The following is a 24,030-nucleotide window of genomic DNA, read 5'->3' on the forward strand; positions in this document are numbered from 1 at the left end:
ACACCATACTATAAAATGAGATAATCTGCACAAATGTCCTTTATGAGATTCTAATATACATTACTCAGAGTATTGACACCCATTTCATAGAACAGGGCTTTCCCAAGATACTCTTGAGTTGCCCGGGACTGCAATCAATGCTGTCATCAAACTGCACACTGCTACTGGAGTTGGGTGTGAGAGGTATAAAGGAGAAAAAGAAGGGCACAGAGAACAAGAGGTCATTCCTGTAAACTCTGCTAGAACAAACGTGGAGCAATTACAGGCAGTTCTCACTTCAGGAATAAACCTGGAAGCCTTAGTTTTTAATCATTTAAATGCTGATTAAAAATGGTAAGAAAATTAGGGGAGACATGAAATCTATTAACTATGTCACATTTGGAGTCTGTAATTGTTTAAAAATGGAATATTCACCACCATTCCTCCTTTTTCTTAGTACTGGCCCCCACCATAGAAGTGTGAAAGATGAAGCTAAGTAGTTAACACAGAAAAATTAATACAGGGCTGAGCACTGAGTCACAGCTTGGAATTCCCACATCTCCTATTGCAGTGCCAGTTTGAGTCCCAGCTGCTCCACACTTCCCATCAAGCTTTGTGCTAATGTGCCTGGGAGGCACCAAATGATGGCCCAGGTACTTGGGCCCCTACCACCCATGTGGGAGACCTAGATGGAGTTCCTTTCCCAGCCCTGGCTGTTGTGAGCATTTGGGAGTGTATCAGCAGATGGGAAATTTCCTATCTGTCTCTACCTATCATTCTGCTTTTCAAGTAAATATTTTTTAAAGATAGAAAAATTATAACCGATGGAATAAATAAAGGGGAGAGTGATCCAACATGGGAAGTGAGATACTCAGCAGACTCATAGAATGGCAGATGTCCTAAATAGCACTCTGGCCTCAGAATCAGCCCTAAAGGCATTCAGATCTGGCTGAAAAGCCCATGAGAGTATTTCAGGCATGGAAAGCCAAGACACTCTGGCAAAAGATCTCTGCGAGTGAGATCCCAGTGGAAAGAACAGGTCTTCAAAGAGGGAGGTACCTTTCTCTGAAGGGAGGAGAGAACCTCCACTTTGACTATGACCGTGTCTAAACAAGATAAGAGTCGGAGAACTCAGAGGGCTTCCATAGCCTTGGAAACTCATGACTGGAGCATAGGGAGATTACTGAGGCCATAGACAGGAGAGTCAATTGGTAAAGTCAACAACAGGAGTCACTGTGCACTTACTCCTCATGTAGGATCTCTGTCCTTAAAGTGCTGTGTATTGAGATTTAATGCTATAATGAGTACTCAAACAATATATTTCACTTTGTGTTTCTATGGGGGTGCAAACTGTTGAAATCTTTACTTAATGTATACGAAACTGATCCTCTGTAAAAAAAAAAAAAAAAAAAAAAAAAGAAATTATCAACTCCCAACTTGACTCTCACTGGGATTAAACATGACAATAGGTCTGATCTGATTTCATCATCATTTTAAAAAAAATCATCTATTATTTTTCACTTTATGTTTCTGTGTGAGAGCAAACTGTTGAAATCCTTACTTAATGTATACTAAGCTGATCTTCTGTATATTAAGATAATCGAAAATGAATCTTGATGTGAATGGAGGGGAGAGGGAGTGGGAAAGGGGAGGGTAGTGGGTGGGAGGGACGGTATGTGGGGGAAGCCATTGTAATCCATAAATCGTACTTTGGAAATTTATATTCATTAAATAAAAGTTAAAAAAGATAGAAAAATTAATGATGTAATGTTACCATGTTCCAGGAATTGTGCTAGATGCTTTGAAAATTATGTTTAATTTATTTCTTCATAATTATCCTTCAAGGTAGATATACTTGTTATTTTTCAAAGGGTTGTCTTACAATCTGATGAGACAAGGAACCTGCCAGAGTTCACTGAGAGTGTAGGTGTGCTGTGGCAGGAAATGCAGAGTGCTTTGCCTCCCTCTCTGGCTCACAATCATGGTGTCTTACTAATTATTGCAGTTCATAGGTTCTTAATAAATATTCTTATAGGCAAACTCCAAGATTTTAGTAACTTTCAAAAAGATACACCTCTTCCTACAAAAGAGAGAAAATAAGAAAACAAATTAAAAGGAAAGATACATATGGCTTCATGATGTGAAACTAAATACCATGTGATTCAGGAGAGATGGAAAGTTTGAAAATTATGATTCTGGCCACACAGTTAAAATTATGATGTTCTAAGAGAAGGGGAGAAACAAGTTAGAATTTAGTATTTGTATTTTAGTGCAAACTGTCATTCATGTGTAGGGCTGGGTTATATGTTCTTGGGCTTTTTTCCCTCAGGTGTAAACTTAGAGTTGGAATCCTTAGGGTCTTTTCTACCATAAATGGCTTACAATCTTTTGCAAACCAAGCAATTGGGCTACTACTCAACTCTCTTTCTTGTTTCTCATCTACTAAGTGGAATTTGCTGTTTTCAGAAAAGTTAAAGCATACACTGTTGGGAAACAATGGAAATCAGATTAAAACAGAAGGTTAAAAAAAGAAAAAAAACACAAGAAACCTGTTCCTCAACAGTCAAGACAAAGGCTGTTCAAAATCACTGCTTCTCAAAGTGTCAAGTTCACTTCTACAAACTGCCTTTAGGTGCTCTATCAGTTATCACAGGTCAGGGGGAACATGTCCCTTTGGGACTGACTTATTTCAATACGTATGATGTTTTCCAGATTCATCCATTTTGTTGCAAATGCTGGACTTCATTTTTTTTTTACCACTGTGTAGTATTTCATGGTATACATATCCCATAATTTCTTTATCCAGTCTTCAGTTGATGGGCATTTGGGTTGATTCCATGTCTTAGCTATTGTGAATTGAGGTGCAATAAACATGGGGGTGCAGATAAGCCTTTCATATGCTGAATTCATTTCCCTTGGGTAAATTCCCAGGAGTGGGGTGGCTGGGTCATATGGTAGGTCTATATTCAAATTTCTGAGGTATCTCCATACTGTCTTCCATAGTGGCTTTACCAGTTTACATTCCCACCAACAGTGGATTAGGGTACCTTTTCCCCCACATCCTGACATTTGTTGTTTGTTGATTTCTGTGTGAAAGCCAGTCTAATGGGTGTGAGGTGTAATCTATATGTATATAAAGTTAATTGAAAATACTTAGAAAAAATAGGAGTGGGAATAACAGAGGGAGGAGGATGAGGGATAGGAGTGTGGTTGGGAGGGTGGGTATGGTGGGAAGAATCACCATGTTCCTAAAGTTCTAATTATGAAGTGTATGAAGTTTGTAACTGTAAAGCTCTATAGTTCTGCATGTATTCTTACAGAGTTACTTCTAAGGGTACAGTTTAAAAACTTGCCATGGGACCCCAGATCCCATTAAGCTGGGTGCTAAAAATAGCACTTTAAGTGTTAAAGTGATCACGTGGATGAGATTAAGTTTTTTTTTTTTTTTTATTGACAGGCAGAGTGGACAGAGAGAGAGAGACAGAGAGAAAGGTCTTTCTTTGCCGTTGGTTCACCCTCCAATGGCTGCCACAGCCGATACACTGCGGCCGGCGCACTGCGCTGATCCAAAGCCAGGAGCCAGGTGCTTCTCCTGGTCTCCCATGGGGTGCAGGGCCCAAGCCCCTGAGCCATCCTCCACTGCCTTCCCGGGCCACAGCAGAGAGCTAGCCTGGAAGAGGGGCAACCGGGACAGAATCCGGCGCCCCGACTGGGACTAGAACCTGGTGTGCCGGCACCGCTAGGCGGAGGATTAGCCTATTGAGCCACAGCGCTGGCCGAGATTAAGTATTAAAGTGATCATATAAATAGGATTAAATGTCTGGTAATAATAATAGAATTAAAAAAGAGTGAATGCTCCAACATGGGAATCAGTCCACATGCAGACTCATAGAATGACAATCGCTTTAAGTAGCACTGTGACCTCAGAATCAGCTCTTCAGGCAATCTGGTCTACCTGGAAAGACTAGGGGAGCATTTCAGGCATGGAAAGCCAAGACACTGTGGCAAAAAATGTCCTACATGAAGGACCTCTGTGGGTGAGACCCCAGTGGAAAGAAGGGATCATCAAAAATGTACTTTTCTCTGAGGGCAGGAAAGAACTTCCACTTTGCTTATGGCCTTGTCTGATGGAGTTTGTGGATTCAAAAGGCTTCCATAGCCTAGGCAGCTCATGTCAAGAGCCTCAGGTGATTACTGATGTCATACATAAGAGTGTTAATTGTTAAATTAACAACCAGAGTCACTGTGCACTAACTTCCCATGCAGGACTTCTGTCCTCAGAGTTGTATTATGAGAGTTAACAGTAAAACTTGTTCAAAGATTTATTTCATTTTAGTGTATTAAGTGGAGGATATTCTTATGTCTTATAAGTTTTAGTTATGCCTAAGTGTCCAACTCCATTGCTTGTTTTCTTATGTGCTTCCTTAATTATAAAACTTGTTCTCTAGTGCTTATTTTCTTTAAATGTATTAAATGGAGGACATTCTTATTCTCATAAATTGTAGTTATGTCTAAGTGCTTGCAAAAGATGTATCATTCTTGGGTGGTTATTTAATGTTAAGTTTCTCAAAAGTGAAATTAACTGGAGATGCAATGACTTTGAACAGCTCTTGTCTCAACTGTTGAGGAACAGTTTATTTTTGTGTGTGCAAATTGTTGAACTCTTTACTTACTATAGAGTTGGTCTTCTGTGTATAAAGTTAATTGAAAATGGATCTTAGTGGAGAATGAGTGGGAATGGGAGAGGGAGGGGGAGGAGGGGTGGGAGTCTAGTTTTGGTGTGAAGAATCACTATATTCCTAAAGTTGCACTTATGAAATGCAAGAAGTTTGTATTCCTCAAATAAAGGATTTTTGGGGGGGGGGAATAAAAGGTCAGAGCAGGAGAACGATGACTGAGTATGTGGGTGCCATGCCCTTCCTAGAACCACAGCCTGGGTAAAGGTTAGCGCAGGCTCCTGGGCAAGTCAGGGCCTGTTTTGGGTGGATCGCCTGGGGCAATTTAAATTCTCAGCCTCTGTTTCCTCACTTATACAAACATGTACCAAGGAGCTTTGCAAAATTTTCCCAGTAAGAACAAACACTTCTATCACCCTTCCTAAGTACAGGACATTTTCCTGGTTGTTTTACATATACTGACTCAATCTTTACCACAGCCCAGGGAGGCAGGTGCCTCTGTCATCTCTATTTTACAGAGGAAGGAACCGAGGCATGGAGAGGTGAGGGGAATTTCCCAACCTCCCATCATTAGTAAATGCGGACCTGAGAGATTAAAGCAATTCATTCTAGAGACTATTCCTGAGTTCTAGGCTATGTACAAATATTACACACATGCAATTTTGGACATTGTTAATAATTATAACAAAAAACCAGAAGGTTATAAGAAAACTCACATGAGTGAAGAACTCCAGACCCAGAGGAGCAAGAATCTTTATTTTCAGAAAAGATAGGCTGTGTTCTTTAGAAACTACAGAGGGATGTGCTTGAGATCCCCTATAAAGCAATATTTGCTTGGGACTTAGAAAAGTAAAATGATCAATGGAGTCTAGCAGAATTTTCCTTTTAAAAGCCAAGCCAAACAAAACAAAACCCAAACCTACACCAACATGCTGAGCGACCTGGATGAAGGAAGTTCCACTGATAAAATCCACAAGGTATTACTTGATCAAATAGGGTACCTAATTAATATTCAACAGCATACTGCAGCTGTTAAATCCATGAAAACATTTGCAGGTGCATTGATAGAAATCCAATAGACTAAGGGAGAATTTCAGTGTCTCCTGAGCTGATCATTTTGCGTAGTAAGGTCTATTCTAGGTACTATATTTTGTAAGGGCTATTTAAAGCTGAAAATATTGTTCATTAAGGATATGGTAATTAGAAATTAGGTTATATAAGCAATACCTGAGTTTATGGAATATTTAACCTATTGAGGGTGAAGATAGCTATTTTTAAATCCTTGAAGAAACAACAGAGAAAATATAAACAATGTTAGGGGTAGGGAACTTTTTTTCCTGCCAATGGCTATTTAGATATTTATAACATCATTTGCAGCCACACAAAATTATCAACTTAAAAATTAGCCTGCTATAGATTTGTTGAACTTTGAGTCCCCAACTTCAGTTGCTTTGGCAGGGCCAGACCAAATAATTTGGTGGACCTGCACAGCCCTGGGCCAGACAATTGCCACCCCTGGATAAAAGAAGGATGTTGTTTTCCTTGAATGTAACCATGGCTTCCTACAATTAGACTCTGTCTCATCACAACAACAGGAAATCCTTATCAATGAAGTGTCTAAGCAAAGGTGGCAAGTCCACATCTAGTGTCACATGCAAGAGTTCATAATCGCCATAGTGATTTTACCAGATGATCTCCAGTGCTCTAGCCAATTATAGCCAAGTGAAATGGATAGAAACTTGATTCTGTTTTCTCTAGGACACAGTTTTATAAATGGTCAGAAAGACCTCAAGGTCAAAGTTTATTCAACTATAGATAATATTGAATTCTTCAACTGGAAACATTCTTGAGCCTGGGAAACTCATGCTTTTAAGATGTATAAGGAGGATCAATAACCTTTCCTTTTCTGTGGAAAGAACTAGCCTGAGACTATATTATGAAAGAGCTGAGGAGACATTCTGAAATCCATGTGGCAGATCTCAGTGAGGCCTTGGAAGGAAAGCAACAACTTGAACTAATCTCCACCTGACTGATGGCCCCCACTTGTTAGTTGCTTGTGTGATCTTAGACAAATACTATTCCCATTAGTATAGCCAAGTGTAAATAAAACAAGAGTGTGTGGTGATCAAATGAAACAATGGATACAAATGCTTGGCAGAAGAATGGACCCATACTGATTGTTTGGTAAATGCAAAGATTCCTCACAATATCCATGTTGGCATGCTGCTTCCAATTTTCAAAGGACTTCCATGTACATTGTATTATTTGATTAATAGGAAGCAGGCATTTAGTGAAGCAGTTAAGACACCTGCATCCCATATCAGAATGACTGGGACTGAATTCTGCCTCCAGCTTCCTCCTAATGCAGACTCTGGGAAGCAGCACTGATGGCCCAAGTAAATGAGCTCCTGTCGTCCATGTTGGAGACCAGGATTGCATTCCTGGCTCCTGGCTTCAGCTCAGATGCAATGGCTGTTGCCAACAGAAACTTGGTCTGTCTCTTTACCTCTCAATTAAATAAGAAAAAAATACCCAACTTGGTGTAGGTAAGATAGGTGTAATATCTACATTTTACGGAACATGAAATGATGCTGAGTGACAAATTTTCCTGGATGATGACCCATTAGCTTCTCATTTACTAAACATTACTAATGACAAGGAGCATACTGCTTATAGAACCACCACTCCCCTCATGGAAACCAAGGAAGAGAATGAGATATTAGAAGGTTTTCAAAATCTGTACTCAAGACAACATTTCCTAACCATTTTTAGCATGGGTTATATATATCGTGCGTGTGTTGCCAAGAGCAAAGTGAGACCGAGCTTTTGATTCAGTGGTGGTAAGAATGTAAATTGGTATAACCTTTGGGAAAAGCCATTCAGATAGGTGTATTGAGAACCTTAGGTATATTCATTGCTGGGCTTCATAACTCTCCATATCTGAATCTATTCTAAGAAAATAATCAGAAATAAATATTTGCACAGAAGTGCTCATCAGTATAGTTTCCAATAGTGAAAAACTGGAAATAAGGAGAAAAGCCCACAATGGGCTCTTATGAATAGGATAAATTATAAAGTCAAAACATTATAGTGGTAACAGCCAGACTTTGGAGTTGGACTCATGGGACTAAAATCCTTATCTTGACATTTACTAGCTGTGTCAGGAGGTTAGCTAACTCAAGCTATCTAATTCTTAACAATGCAATTAAAATGGATTGATTATTTATACTTCACAGAGTTGTTATCAGAGGGATATATAATATTGGAAGGTAATGGCTTAGCCAATTTCAAATGTTACAATAGTAATTGCTATATATCATAATTATGCCATTTATTAAATGGCTAGTATATGCAAGGCATTTAGAAAACAGTATTCTTTTAAAATTATGCTAATAACTCTTTGACATATGCACTGTTGGTATCCTCATTTTATAGATGAAGAAATGGAGGCACAACTAACCAAAATGGCTTTCCCAGATTCGTATAGATCTTAGGGTAGAGGGCTGGATTTGAACACAAGCATTCTGACTCAGCAGCCCACATTCTCATCAAAGATCACCTACTTCACATACTATGAAATATTTTATGTGTGTGTATGTGCATATATAACATAGACATACACACACAATTTAGAAGGAGTTTTAGTTGCATGTAGTCATCTCTTGATATCCACAGGACCCCCTTGGTTACCCACCTACTGATGCTAATTCCTTATATGGAATGGCATAGAATCCACATATAGCATAAGCATATTCTCCTGTGCATCAAGAAATTACTTGAGTACTTAATTATCTGTAGATTACTTGAATACTGAATATGATATAAATTTAATGCAAATAGTTATTGTTTAGAGAATAATGGCAAGAAAAAAATTCTGTATACAGACACAATTCTTTTTGGGCTTTTTTGATCTGCAGTTGGTAAAAATCTGTAGATGTGGAGAGCTGACTGTATTAATTTTTAAAAGCAGGATTCCAAGTCATATATGTGGGATGAGATCTGTGTAAGCTGCAGAGGAGAGGGACTGAGAATCCACAAGGTTGTCCTCATGTAGTGGCATCACAGGGGGCTTTTATTCTTGACTCTGGGATATTTCTGTGCTTTCCAACTTTTCAACTGAAAACATTATTTTATATACACAAAAATTGAGAGCATATATATATATATGTAAATAGAAGTAATTGAAAGAAGATTTGAAGAGGATATGCTTTAACAGACAGTACCCTTCACTCAATTCCAGCATATATTCTACAATGTATACTCTACTGATACAGTCCTGCAGGTGACTCAACATTCTGGGTAAAAACTAGAAAGCAACGAGGATATAATCACTTACATGTGCCAAAATTGGGGTGGGTGTAGGGAAGGCTGAGGTGGGAACTGGCTCAGGCTGGGTGACTCTTTCAGTTGGAACTGCTCCATTTTCATGTTCAGGAGGTTTTTGAAGAGCACAGTGACCAATATCTGCATTTTTGAAGGACACGGGCTGTGCAAAGTCCATGGGACTATGGAAGAGAATTAACATTTTCCTTATTTTTCACTGTCCTCCTTTCTTTACAATGACATCAGATCCTCCCATTCCCCTTCTTAAGGCCATCAGTGCAATTTTCTAAATTTAACTTGAAGACCTTTATAGTTTCCTTCCCCCATGCATGATTTCAGATAGTACAGATGCAAGTGTGAATCTCATACCACGTCCACCACCACCACCAACAGCAAAACAAAACCCGGTAGCAAGGAATTTCACTTACACAGAGTTAATAACGAGATTCCATACACAGCCTTCAAAAGGAGGAATATTTCTGAGTGGGGAAGGCTGAAATTCTGGTGGTGCACCGCCAACAAAAAGCTTTTTAACTTCAATGGCCTGTTCTGCCGTCAGGTTTTGCATATACTTTCTGTCTTCGTCAATTTGGACAGTAAAGAGGCTGACAAAACATTTAAAATAAACAGGTATAAATAAGGTATACAGCACTCAGTAGAGGTGGAAATCAAATCCGTCCCTGCTACCCTCACCTCCCTGGTCCCTCCCGTAGCTTTGAAGTGAGCCAAGATTGGATGGTTATTCTGCACTAAGCAAATGCTATTGTTTCTCAAAATCTTGTCTGGTGCCTCCCTTGTTAACTCTCCCTGGATGTTTACTGAAACCAGGCAATGGTGCAGCTGCAGCATTAACATCTGGCAGAGGTGACAGCAGTAGTCTGTAGCCCAACACAGGAGCCTGTAGGAACCAAGGCAACTTGTACTGTGAAGTAATGTCTAATTGTATCAGGATCAGTGGGGTTAGCACAGCATGGGGTCCCATTTTGTTTGGCTCTCCATTTTTTGGTTTGTACTAGCTATTATCTTCTTGCTAGGGGACCAACTGTACTCCAGAGAGCTTAGATTGCAGGAATCAACAGCAAACACAGTCCATTTTACAAAGCATGTAGCTGCTGGCTTTTGAATAGAAGAGGCAGGCAAGAATACCAAGCTAATTGTTGCTTGCAAGGATTTTCCTTAGTGGCTACTTCATTAATTTCCCTAATTTGCTTATGAGAGATAACCCACACACTACTTATTGAGAACCTCAGACTACTTATTCACAATAATCCTTGGATCCCTGGGCGAAGAATCAGGAAGAGACAAAGAGTTCTGATGATGAAAATGACCAAAGGCATTTTTCTCTTTGTTCTAGAAGCAGGCTTTGCATTGTCAATCCCAAAAGTCATCTTACTATTAGTCATAAGTATTAGTCACTAGCCCGAGGATCATAAATGAATTACTGAAAACTTACTTCATATCTGGGGAGAAAATTAAAGTACTTGGGTGGAAAATTCAATTTTATAATGCCATCTTACTTGATTTTATAAAGAGGCAAAAACCACATGTGGAACTGGAAACAATAAACTGGAGCAACAATGCTCTGGATTGGCATTGAGTCATTGGCCCACTTAGGTACAATTCCAAAGTAAAAGAATGGAACAAAAGATGGGTTTGGCTATGGCTTGGGGAGTATGGAGGGCACAAGTCAAATTTAATTTCAAAGGCAAAATAGGGGGAAATGACATTTATTTCAGCAGTCTGTGGAAGAATGCATTGGCAAAAATCAAAGTCACAACTTCTGTTGACAGTGTTGGTGGTTTTATGACACTGATAGAAAAGTATGTATGTAGTCGCGGGCATGTGTGACTCATTGAGAAGCCCCTCCTCCCACATCTCTGTTTCCTTTGGCAAATGTGGCCTCTTGCAGGATGAAACAGTGCTCCTAAGGGTTTTAATGAGAGCTGAGGCCACCATGACAGATGGTCCAAGGAGAAGAAATCTTTGCTCTTGGTGAGAGTTTTAAAGAGCCGAAGGGCCTCCCCTTTCTGGTGGAAACTTCTCTTTAGCCCGGTGCTGCCTCAAGGACCAGGACTACTAAGAGAAGTCCTTGTTACTAGAATACAGGGTGGTGGTGTAGAATGAACAAGGGCTCGCAGAAAGAACACACTGAATTAACTTTGAGTGTGGAAGCTCACTAGCTGTATGACCTTGGGCAAATTATTTAATCATGCTGTCTCTTTCTATTCATTTATAAAATGGAGCTAAAAATACCTACTTCAAACAGGGTAAATCATTAATTAAGGGAGTGCCCTGAGGCTGTATTAATTAATAAGGGCATTGATAGAAGATCATAGTTGAGGCCTGCTTGCATTCTGCAGTCTAGGAACATCAAATCCATATCATTGATTTAGTTCTTTTGTATAGAAGGACATGACGAACATGTCCATATGCTTCTGGTTCATTTTCCTGCTCTTTAAAATATTTAACAAATTTTTACTTATTGCCCATTATGTGAAAAAATCATATTGAACATTACTTTTTAGTGTATAGTAGTCAGCTGTAATTATTTTTGAATTTCAGTTGTTAGAGTTTCATAATTAGATACTTTATTCTTATATTCTGTTTCTTGTTTGGAAATATTGTTTGAAGACATTTTCTAAGTTGCTCCCAAATGGATAGAATATGTGGAAGAAGATATTAAGCCAAGCAAGTACCTTGGTAATTTACATGAAAAGCCAAACAACCAAATTAGTAATTTACATAAAAAACCTGAATTTTTTTTGAGGGGCAGAGGGAGAGAAAGAAAGAGATAGATTCTATCCACTGGCACATTCCCTAAATGCCTAATATAGCTGGGTCTGGTTGGGGCCAGAGCCAGGAGCATGGCACACAATCCAGTTCTCATACATGGATGGCAGGAACCCAATTACTTGAGCTATTACTGCTTCCTCCCTGGGGTTGCAGATTGGAAGCAGGAGTCAGGATCCAGAGTGAGGGCTTGAACCCAGGTACTCTGGTGTGGGACCTGGATGTCTTAACTGCTAGACTAACTGCCTGTGCACTGATTTTTTTTTTTTTTTCTGATTAAACATGTTTTTGATGTTAAGAAAGAAGGGGCTGGGGGCCGGCACTGTGGTGCAGCAGGTTAATGCTCTGGCCTGAAGTGCCGGCATCCCATATGGGCACCAGTTCTAGTCCTGGCTGCTCCTCTTCCAATCCAGCTCTCTGCTATGGCCTGGGAAAGCAGTAGAAGATGGTCCAAGTCCTTGGGCCCCTGCACCCACATGGGAGACCGGAAACAAGCTCCTGGCTCCTGGCTTCGGATGGGTGCAGCTCCAGCCATTGTGGCCAACTGGGGAGTGAACCATCGAATGGAAGACCTCTCTCTCTGCATAACTCTTTCAAATAAATAAATAAATGTTAAAAAAAAAAAAAGAGGAGTTGGTTGTACTATCCAAATAGTGATCTTATTGTGGAAAGTACAAATTATTCCTATAACCTCTCTCCAACCCTGCAGTCTTTAAGCCTGATTCTATACCTGTGTGCAGAATGCTGTCGCAAAGGAGAAACCCAACTCAGTTTATCTTATTCACATAAACAGCTATTTCAAGCCTTTATGGGTGAAGGCTTTTGTTCTGTTAGAACTACTGGCCACTGAGGTAGACTCCAGTAGATGGATCAGAGGGCAAAGCAGGTACAGAAGCAGAAGTTGCTAAAGTAACAAGAAATTAGCTACCAAAAGAGGGAGACAAGTGAGAGAGTTGAGGAGGAGAGATAGAGGTAGATAAAGGACAATCTTAAGTTTAATGATTCTATGAAGAGGGGTTTCAGACAGTTATAGTCTGGAAAGTGTTGGAAGGAAGCAATTATTTCCAAATTATTTGTGGTATATCATCAATATGAATTAATTTAAAACTTGAAGGTCACAAGTAAGAATAACAGTAAGTAGCTCACTGAACATAGAAGGTGGTGTTTAAGTCAAACATATCTGGGTTTAAAGCTCGGCTCTGTTACATGTGGTATGTAATTTTGGACAAGTTAATTAAAATTTTCTCATCTGTGATGAAAGGATATTAATAGAGATCTCATTAAGAATGATTAAAAGACATAATCTTTGTCTAGTACCTGACACAGAACATGCCACAGAATAGGTGTAACAAGCATTAGAAATGTTTCTGGTTGCAGTTCTTGCGGTCATTAGTGATCTCTGGTTAGTCAGTTTTATGTGGCGCTTGCTTAAAGGGCTAATGATGGTTGCATTCCGACCTTAGAGTGTTGAATGAGACCTGATGGAGGGAAATGTGCTCCTGATTTGGCACAGAGTTCACTGGCTACACACTAATATGTCCAATACATTATCCTGTAATCAACAGTAAATGGCAAAACTGTTTGTTTATATGGCCAATTAACCGAATGACCAGCTTTCGGTGATGTGCTATGCACTGAGCTTAATCAAATAAAAGCTGGATTGATGGTCAACAGCTGTGAGGTTGGCATAATAAAATGCCCTTCTTGAAGAAACACCTGTTAAAAGGACACCTCGGTACAACATGGCATTGGGGAATTTCAGGATAATCTTTCCTCAACAGAAGAATGTATTTTGGTTGATTTTTAGCTAACTATATTTCTCAAATCTGAGTTTGCTTACAGAAATTCTTTAAAAGCTTTTTTAAAATTAATTTTCCACAATGAGAAAGACAACAGAGGGCCTCTAATTCAGTCAAGAAGGCACGCAGAATCAGTATTCTACACATACCCTGAAAGTCAAATGAAAACAATTCAGTTTGCCTTTCTCCTCTGAGACCACGGCTACAGTATCTGGCTCACAGAATAGCAAAAGTTGCCAGTCTGTCCAAATATTGATCCCTCATTTGTCTTAATCATGGCGTCCAATCTTCTCAGTTAGCAGACACTCTGCGTGACTGCTCAGCATCAACTCAGCACACAACCTAATGCTCTATATAATAAGAAAATGAGCTGAAGAAAGCTTCATTATTTACTCAGAAGAAAAGAAATCCTTGTTGCTAATCTAAACTGTGATCCACACCAGAGGGTAATTAGAGAAGGTAGATTTTCACCATAGAAGTGCGTCTATTTACTTGTACAGTGGCTACGCATTCATACTCTTGTTGCATTAGAAGTATTCTCTGTGTTTTGGGGTTTCATCAAATTGGATTTCCAGTTCTTGCCTATGTCCTCGGCCTGACAAATGGCTGGCTGGCTTGAAGGTCTGAGGTCCCTGAAGTCTCTGACTTCTGTTTTCTTTCTCTTTAATTGTCTTTCTAAACTAATTACCTCTCTGTGTTGCCACAGAATGTTTTGATGAAAAATACAGACGGCTTTGCCAACAAAGTCCGTAGAAAGTGCGGCAACGTTCTGAATAGATGAGAACTCAGTTTGCGCACTTATTAAGGTCAATTCCATGGCTCCGGGCTCACGAGGGATGGGGACAAGAGCTGCCATGAATCTGATATGGAGATAGCCCCATAAATGGATCTCAGGGCAGCAGCCATTTCCCTTCTCTCTGCTTCCTTGCCGCGAAGCCACACTGCGGGGACTCTGCACACCTTGGAGAGGGAAGCCAGGAGGGGGAGCGCACGTAACAGGCTCAGTAGGTCCTGCAGCTGCTGCCACAGCCTATGCCTATGACAGATTTCTAAGCAGCTGCCATAACTGCTTTGGAACCTGAATGAAATAGCGGCTGCCAAAGGCTGCTGGCTCCAGCTGAGCTGTTCTGTGCGTTTTGCTCTGTGCATACCTTATGTGAGAAGAGACTATTCCAGAGGTGCAGAGGGAGGGGAGTTTCTTAGCTGTAGCTTCGGAAGCTCTGTTGGATTTTTGCAAAGGTGGAAAGAAAAACCGCACAGAATACAAACAGTAAGAGCAGAACATCTAAGTGTCCAGGTAAATGAGGTTCCCGAAGTAGACACATGAAGAAGACAGGAAGCCATTTTATTGTCTTGCAATGCATAGCGGGTTCACAGAGCGATGCTAGCACAGGAAGATCATGTTAGTCCCAGCAGTAAGCCCTCCAGTGCTCTCGTTACCCTCTCGTTCTCTCCACGTGCACGGAATGTTCTCTCCCATCATGAAAGAGACCCGGCTCTGGTTTGATGACAATTTTCCTCATGGTGCGTGCCCCGGTGGAGAGATGCACTTCCAGGCGGCCTTTGTTGAGGAATATCGCATAATAAGCCTGCAATGACAAACGGTTATCGAAGACTAACCCAGGGTCTTCTCAATGACTTAGCTTCAGAGATTCTGAGACAGAATTGCGGGAGCATCTGCTCTGAGATCTTACCTGACAGTGAAGACACTATGTGTTCTTAAACAGAGTCTTATTAAAACCAGCCGGGAATACATTGCTACTCATGGACTTTTTAAAAAATAAATTTATTTATTTATTTATTTATTTGCCTGTTAGAGGATGTGGAGAGTAGATGTATAAGAGAGGAGTTGTCTGCAAGACACATTTGCAGTGTTGAAGGTAACGGCTGTGCTCACAGGGGTTGCTCTCACTTACAGAACCCACCAGGAAACAAAGGGTGTCGATCAAGTCCTTTTCCTTTACATGCACAGGTGGACAGCTAGCTTCTGGAAGTGAGGTCCGGCTCTCAACCTCTTGGCATTTTGAGATGAGGCCTCAATCTGCTTGCTAAGCCAGTGGAGTTGATCACTATCACTAACATGCATGTTGTCTCCCACATTTAGAAAGGAAGAGGACAATTTTTCATCACAAGCATGTCTGCTTTCTACTTGCTACTGTTACCATAGCAACCAGTATGGTTTTGATATCCGGTTATGAACCCCAGGGAGTTTGAATGCAGTTCTTTTCCTCAAAGCAGGTGCCACATGTACTCCGTTTTTTGTGGGGCACCAAAGCACCTGCTGCAAAATCAGTGCTCAGTCCTTCAAGAGTCATCTGCGATGGTGGGAATAGTTTCCATCAGCATCGTCATGTCTTCAATAATTTATTAAATCATCTCGACAGCTTTTTGCCCTACACAAAATGTTCTGAGGAGCTGTGGATTGGCACTCACCATCCATCAACAAACTGTGTGCTCAAAATTTCTTAATTGTTTGATATTTCAAACCCATTGAGCAGAAAGCAATCACAAATAACCAATGGATATCAAAACTTTCAGCTTTGAAATATAAAAATGTCAACTGAATCAAGAATGGTTCTATAACAGACATGAACTACCTAACATTATTTCCTCTTCCATAAAGCATTTTTATGAGATTCTAGAAACTAGATCCTCATGAAAATGTTGGAATATTGAAATGTCATTCCTAATTGTACTATAGTGTTAATTTAAAATTTTTAATATAAGCATGGCTTATTTTAAGAATTATCTTGAAATCTAGTGATTCAAGTTCATTTATTATTTACTGATGAGAAATATGGAAGATGTAGAAGTGCTTACTTAGTTGTCAATGTCTAAAGAAACAAGCATCTTTTAGTAGAAATCAATTTCAGAATGTTTGGTGTGGTTCTCTTATGACTAAGTTGTAATTTATGATAGCAAGAAAATGGTTTTATTTTTCAGAATCAAAGGATAGAGGATTCAAGAGAACCTGTAGTTTTATAAGTATTCAATGATTATATGCTCAGTAACAAAATTAAATACCTTTTCTTCCTCATCAAAAATATTTTTATTGACTATTTGATAAATACCTCACTTTGATTAAGCTGTGCGGACACTGTGCAACTGAATCTGCCTAAATCTATTCAATTTAAGAAATCATATTGCTTTATCTCTTGTGAGAGTATTCCCAATCCCATCTCCCTGTTTTCCTAATTTAGAGTAACCACTAATATTGCAGTTATAAGTACAATTCCTTGATTTTTCAAATCATTTTTGAAAATCCACACATAAATCTGTAATGTTGTTTACTGCTACTTGTATGAGAAATATATAAAAATGTCATAGTACAAGATTTCATCTAGCTTATATTTAGTTGTTATTTAATCCTTTATACTTCTGCCTAATATTTCATCATGCAAAAGTGGCACAGGTTGCTTATCTGGACTCCATCCGATGAACATATTTGTTTTTAATTTTTCTGCTTCTAATATTTCTGCTATCATAAAGGATGCTGCTATGAATATGTTTTCATGAATTCCATTGTGTGCGGCTGCAAAAGTTTAGGTCTATATCTAGCAGTGGAATTGCTGGCTTGTAAGAGGTGCACGTGATCAGTCTTAGAGTAGGGTCAAATTGTTACCCAAGTGACTGCAGGAATTTCCTCCTCCTCTGCACCATGATTAAGGATTCCCTAGTTTCTAGGACTTCTCAGGATGTGGTATTACCATATTTCTTTGTTTTAGCATTCTACTGGGTATAGATACAGTGTGGTTTGAAGTTACATATCCCCCATGATGATAATGAACATTCAAAAATTATTTCTGAGTCAATTATGTTTTCTCTTCTGTGACGTATCTACTCAATCTTTCGTATGTTTCTATCTTGTTGGTTTGTTAAGAGTTACTTTCCTATTCCAGTTCCTACTGTTTTGTTGGTTAATTTGTATGGAATGTTTCCAGGCTGGGGCTTGTGCTTGGTGTTGTTTGATTAGAGAATGTTAAAGATAATGTAGTTTCACTAACAATCTTGTTTTGTTCAAGAAATAATTTCTTTCTCCAAAGTCCAAAACTATCCTTCTATATTCTAAAGATGTTAAAGTTTGTTCCTTCCATATTTCAGACTTTTTTTTTAACTTTTATTTAATAGATATAAATTTCCAAAGTACAACTTTTGGATTATAGTGGCTTTTTCCTCACATAACCTCCCTCCAATCTTTACATACAGAAGTAAAGATTTCAACAGTTTGCACCCACACAGACAAAGTATAGAGTACTGTTTTAGTAGTAGTTTTACCGTTAATTCACATAGTACAACACATTAAGGACAGAGATCCTACATGGGGAGTAAGTGCACAGTGACTCCTGTTGTTGATTTAACACTGGGATTTACTTTTTGGTTTTGGTGGGTAGTACAAATTTGTTTCATATTTTCCACTTAGGTAACTAATAGACCTGAAATCATTCATTGAAAGGCCCACGGTGCTCTCAATGATCTATGACATCACCCACTATTGAAAGTTGTTTGCATTTATCTTTGGGGGTATATTCAAGGATCTCCATTCTGTTCTACTGGGACAGTTTTCCATGAATGAGCACCAGTCTATCACAATCTACAGCTCAAGCTTCCAATGTGCAGATATCTGGTAGGGCAGCTCCATCACCTTAATCTTCTATTTCAGAAGTTTTGGGGGCTTTTGACCTTTGATATTAATTTTAAAACTAGCTTGTGATGTTTCACAAAAATATGAGTGTGATTTTTAAATTAAAATTGAATGATGTACCATTTGAGGAATAATCACCATATTTTAAACATTAAGCCTTTAACATCTTTCAGTGGAATTTTACAATATTCTCCATATGGGTCTTATACCAATTTTGTTACTTTTTAAAAAAAATCATCTACATGTTCTTATACTATATGTACCTTTTTGTTTCTTAATTTACTGCTTAAGTTCAGTGCAGAAATAATAGCCACCCTTTTGTTGGGCTTGATTTCACAGCAAACATCTTAATGTTTTCAAGAATACTTGCTGTAGCTTTCATACAGATAACTAAGAAAGCTCCTTTCTCAGACTGAATATTTTAAAAATTATGATGACTACATGATTCTTAGATTTTCTTTTTCTTTTTTTTTAAACTTTTATTTAATGAATATAAATTTCCAAAGTACAGCTTATGGATTACAATGGCTTCCCCCCCATAACGTCCCTCCCACCCACAACCCTTCCCACTCTCTCTCCCCTTCCATTCACATCAAGATTCATTTTCGTTTCTCTTTATATACAGAAGATCAGTTTAGCATACATTAAGTAAAGATTTCAACAAACTTAGATTTTCTAATGTTAAACAACCTTTGTCTCTCTGAGATAACCCATGTTATTCATGTTTCTAAAACTTTGGATTCTGCTTGCTAATATTTTGTGTAGAATATAATTTTTTAGGAAAAGAAAATTTATAATTCCTAAATATTAAATGCTGATTGATTTTTAAAAAAATATAGTCACAAATCATGTGATTTGGTTTATAAGTATGTATTAACATTTAAGGACATTTTTATACATCTATGTTCAATTTTATGTTAAGAGTTCAACAAATAGTATGAAAAAAAAAAAACCCTGTTCCTTAGCAGTCAAGACAAAGGGTGTTCAAGTCATTGCTTATCAAAGTGTCAATTTCACTTCTACAGATTACCTTTTGTGTGCCCTATTAGTTATCATAGGTTAGGGAGAACTTATGGTATTTGTCCCTTTGGGACTGACTTATTTCATTAAGTACGATGTTTTCCAGATTCATCCATTTTATTACAAATTACCAGATTTCATTTATTTTGACTGCTGTGTAGTATTCCATGTTATACATATCCAGTAATTTTATCCAGTCAACACAGAGTTAAACATAAGTGGATAAAGTCAATTGAAAATAAATCTCAGTAAAAATTAAGAGTGGGAGTATGAATGAGAAGGTGGGCATGGTGGGAAGAATCACCATGTTCCTAAAGTTGTAATTATGAAGTGTATGCAGTTTGTAACTGTAGAGCTGTATAATTTTGCATTCATTCTTACAGACTTACTTTTAAGGGTATAGTTTGTTGAAATCTTTACTTAATTTATACTAAATTGATCTTCTGTATATAAAGATAATTGAAAATGAATCTTGATGTGAATGGAATGGGAGAGGGAGTGGGAGGGAAGTTGGGGGGGGAGCCATTGTAATCCATAAACAGTACTTTGGAAATTTATATTTATTAAATAAAGTTTTTTAAAAAGGGTACAGTTTAAAAACGTGCCATGGGACCCCAAGTCCCATTAGCTGGGTGGTAAAAATACCATCTTAAGAGTTAAAATGATCATATGGATAGGAATAAGTGTTTGGTAATAATAATAGATAGAATTAAAAAGAAGTGAATACTGCAACATGGAAAGCAGTCCATACAGCAGACTCATAGAATGACAATAGCTTTAAATAGCACTCTGACCTCAGAATCTGCCCTTAAAGCATTCTGGTCTGGCTGAAAAGCCCACGAGAGCATTTCAGGCATGGAAAGCCAAGACACTGTGGCTAAAAATATCCTACATGAAGGACTTTGGTGGGTGAGACCTCAGTGGAAAGAAGTGGTCATCAAAGAAGGAGGTATTTTTCTCTGTATGGAGGAGAGAATTTTCACTTTGCTTTTGGCCTTATCTAAATACTGACAGAATCTGTGGATTCAAATGGCTTCCATAGCCTAGGCAGCTCATGTCAAGAGCCTCAGGTGATCACTGACATCAGACATAATAGTGTTAATTATTAAATTTACAACAGGAGTCACTGTGCACTACCCATTTAGGACATCTATACTCAAAAGAGTTATATTATGTCTAAGTGCTTGCAAAAGATGTATCATTCTTGGGTGCTTCTTTAAAGTTAATTAGGTTTCTAAAAAAATGGTGAAATTAACTTCAAAATGCAATGACTATTTTTTTAACCTTTATTTAATGAATATAAATTTCCAAAGTGCAGCTTATGGATTACAATGACCCCCCCCCCATAAATTCCCTCCCACTTGCAACCCTCCCCTTCCATTCACATCAAGATTCATTTTCAATTCTCTTTATATACAGAAGATCAATTTAGTATCTATTAAGTAAAGATTTCAACAGTTTGCACCCACACAAAAACACAAAGTATAAAGTACTGTTTGAATACTAGTTATAGCATTAATTCACATTGGACAACACATTAAGGACAGAGATCCTACATGAGGAGTAAGTGCACAGTGACTCCTGTTGTTGACTTAACAAATTGACACTCTTGTTTATGGTGTCAGTAATCACCCGAGGCTCTTGTCATGAGTTGCCCAGGCTATGGAAGCCTCGTGAGTTCGCTGACTCTGATCATATTTAGACAAGGTCGTAGTCAAAGTGGAAGTTCTCTCCTCCCTTCAGAGAAAGGTACCTCCTTCTTTGATGACCTGTTCTTTCCACTGGGATCTCACTTGCAGAGATCTTTCATTTAGGTCATTTTTTTTTTTTTTTTTGCCAGAGTGTCTTGGCTTTCCATGCCTGAAATAGTCTCATGGGCTTTTCAACCAGATCCGAATGCCTTTAAGGCTGATTCTGAGGCCAGAGTGATGCAATGACCTTGAATAGCCCTTGTCTCGACTGCTGAGGAACAGTTTTCTTGTTTTTTTTTTTTTGTTTTGTTTTGTTTGTTTTTGTTTTGTTTTTGTGGCATGCAATTTTTTGAATTCTTTACTTAGTATAGAGTTGGTCTCCTGTGCATAGTTAATTGAAAATGGATCTTAGTGGAGAATGGGACTGGGAATGGGAGAGCAGGTATGGTGGGAAGAATCACTATATTCCTAAAGTTGTACTATGAAATGCATAAAGTTTGTGTTCCTTAAATAAAAGGTTTCTTGGGGGAAAAATAAAACATTTCTTTAAAAAGAAAAACGTTTTTTAAGGAGTTCATTCTTCTGATCATGGCAGACTAGATAATTTCTGTGAATTAGTTCACTGAGAAGCTAAATTAAATGGAAATTTTTGTATATTTTAAAATTAATTACATATATTTTTAAAGATGTATTTATTCTTTGAAAGGCAGAGTAGCAAAAAGCAAGAGGTATCATCTGTCCCCAAATGATTGCAATAATCAGGGCAGAGGCAGGAACTTCATACATGTCTCCCACACAGGTGGGAAGAACCCAAGAACATGAATCATCACTCACTACCTCCCAGGTGCATTAGCAGGCACCAGGATCAGAAATGGAGTAGGCAGTACTCAAACCAAGCACTCATATGAGATGGAGGTTTCCCAAGCAGCATCTTAACCTGCCATGCCACAAACCCACCCCCCAAAATTGTATTTTGAAAAGATAAATTGATGGTATTAGAGGAATACAAAGGTAGTGAAGAGTTACGACGTCTGTACCTTGGCAGTTGAAGAATGGCTTTTGATGGAATCAAATGGTCAGAGGATGTAAATACTCAAATCTATACTCTGACAAAGCAGATACTCCGTTGGCTTTATTTTAACCCCCTTGAGGTATATATATATATTGTGAGCTACAGTCATCCATGGTTTTTGGCTGTGTTTGATTTGCCTCCTTCTACCCCTCTTTGCCTTTCTCTGTGTTCAGAAAACTCATTCAAGATGAGTCAGGCTCCAACACACTGTACCTGGTTAACTAGTGCAATTGGGAAATGACAGTAGGACTCTAAATGCAAATGTAAGGAACTCTAGCTGAATATCTATGGATCTGGTAAGAAATCAGACTTAGAGAAAAGATTAATATAATCTGAATATATCTCGAGCTTTCCTTCATATATATGTATATGCTCAGCTCCGCTGAATAGAGGTGCAAATACGAGTGTGTCTGGGCACCTGGAATTGACCAATAGGAAAATCCTAGAGAAGACACTGTCTTAAGATGATGAGAGAAAGATAGGTTAGTCTGGATAAATGGAACATTCAGGCTTGGTTAACCAAGATGAGAGTAGAAATAAATGGCACAATTAGAAAGATCAGTTTGATAAAAGCACTAGAGAAAATGCATTATTAACAGGGCGTGAGGGTACCTGTCCAGTCTGCCTTCGTTTTCTCCTGGGTGGGGCAGGTGCCCCTCCGCTTCCCAGGAGGATGATCCCAGACTCGTTCCTGGTGCTGAACGACAGGTTGATTTCTGTTCCTACATCGATAGGCACAGGGGAGAGCTCCACGAAACCAGGCTTGGAGAAACTAACTGTGTGAACGTTCTGGGGGTGAAAGAAGAGAAGAAACACTGGAAACTTGACATTCATGTCTCCATCGCACTCATCCTACTCAAGGTCTATGAAATACATTGTCATTTTAGAAAGTGTGAAAACCCACAGTTTCATGGAGAGCTCAATAGCAGTTGAAGAAATAATCTTTCCAGTTATAACCTCAAATACTTCAAATGGCAGTTCGCGTTAAAATGAATATCAAGGCCTCTGCTTTTTATTCTAGAACTGTTTGAAAATACAGAAGAATTCTTATTGATAGATGACATTTTATTTGGGAACAAGGCTACCTTCCTGAGCCTCCCTTGAGAACACTATAATTAATCCCTTGAATATATTCTGTCAGTTGTTTTACAGATGAGTATGACCATGTTCTGTGTTTACATTCTTCCTCATGATAAGCCCAAGGTAAATATGCTCATTGCTGTAAAATGGATAAACACTCTCCAAAAGCATTTTTAAAAATCAATTGAAGCCTAAAACTTAAAGATGAATCTGTTTTTTTTTTCTGCAAAATTAAAATCGTGTCATTTAATTACATTTTAGACGATAACGAAATGCAAAAGAGAGAGAATTCCATTCCCATATCCCAAAGCTACGATAGAGCTTTCGAGAATCCACTCACTCACTAATTCATTCTGTCTCAGTCTAGCACTCTTCTCTCTCTTCCTTCCTACACTGAGCTGAACCTTGCCGGACCTGTTCATTTGCAACGTCTTTTTTCATTTCAATAAGTGAGATCCATCTCTCTGTCAGTAAATATAAATTATCATCACTTTTAACGGCTGGGAGACATTCCAGGGTATGAATGTGCTAGTGTTAATTTATACCAGCCCATGTAGTTGGGCATTTAAAATGGTTAAAATATTCATTTTTTAAGTCTTAGATTTTGTAGGAACAAAGGCAAAGGCTCCTTTATGTAGGCTATTTCCACCCCTCCCTACAGTGTTTCAAGCCCAGTTAAATGACACAGAGTTGGTAAGATGTATAATCTGTTTTCTATTCCAATTTTCCAATTGTGGAGTTTTAGATCATTTAGATAAAACCACTGTGCAGACTTTTCAATATTTATCCACATCAAATGTCTGCCCTATACTTTCCTTGTAGAATAATTCCTGGTTACTAAAAAGTGCTTTACAGAATGTTCATTTTCATGCATAGAAACTATTCATTTTCTGGACAGTTTTCCATATATATATATATATATATATATATATATATATATCTTTCAAATGTGGCTGAG

The 24,030-nt window shown here is 38.5% G+C and overlaps 1 protein-coding gene across 2 annotated transcripts in view; it reads right to left on the reverse strand.

Annotated features, from left to right (window-relative positions):
* Window positions 1–24,030, reverse strand: part of LAMA2 (laminin subunit alpha 2) — a 707,630-nt gene that overhangs the window by 16,197 nt on the left and 667,403 nt on the right. For both annotated transcript variants that reach the window (XM_070073612.1, XM_051855341.2), the window contains exons 53-56: window positions 22,605–22,781; window positions 15,008–15,156; window positions 9,407–9,583; window positions 8,992–9,160 (exon numbers count right to left, since the gene is read on the reverse strand). In XM_070073612.1, coding sequence (XP_069929713.1) covers window positions 8,992–9,160; window positions 9,407–9,583; window positions 15,008–15,156; window positions 22,605–22,781 — 672 coding nt within the window. The remainder of the gene's footprint in view (window positions 1–8,991; window positions 9,161–9,406; window positions 9,584–15,007; window positions 15,157–22,604; window positions 22,782–24,030) is intronic.

This window comes from Oryctolagus cuniculus, chromosome 5 (assembly GCF_964237555.1).
Source record: "Oryctolagus cuniculus chromosome 5, mOryCun1.1, whole genome shotgun sequence".
Lineage (NCBI taxonomy): Eukaryota > Metazoa > Chordata > Mammalia > Lagomorpha > Leporidae > Oryctolagus > Oryctolagus cuniculus.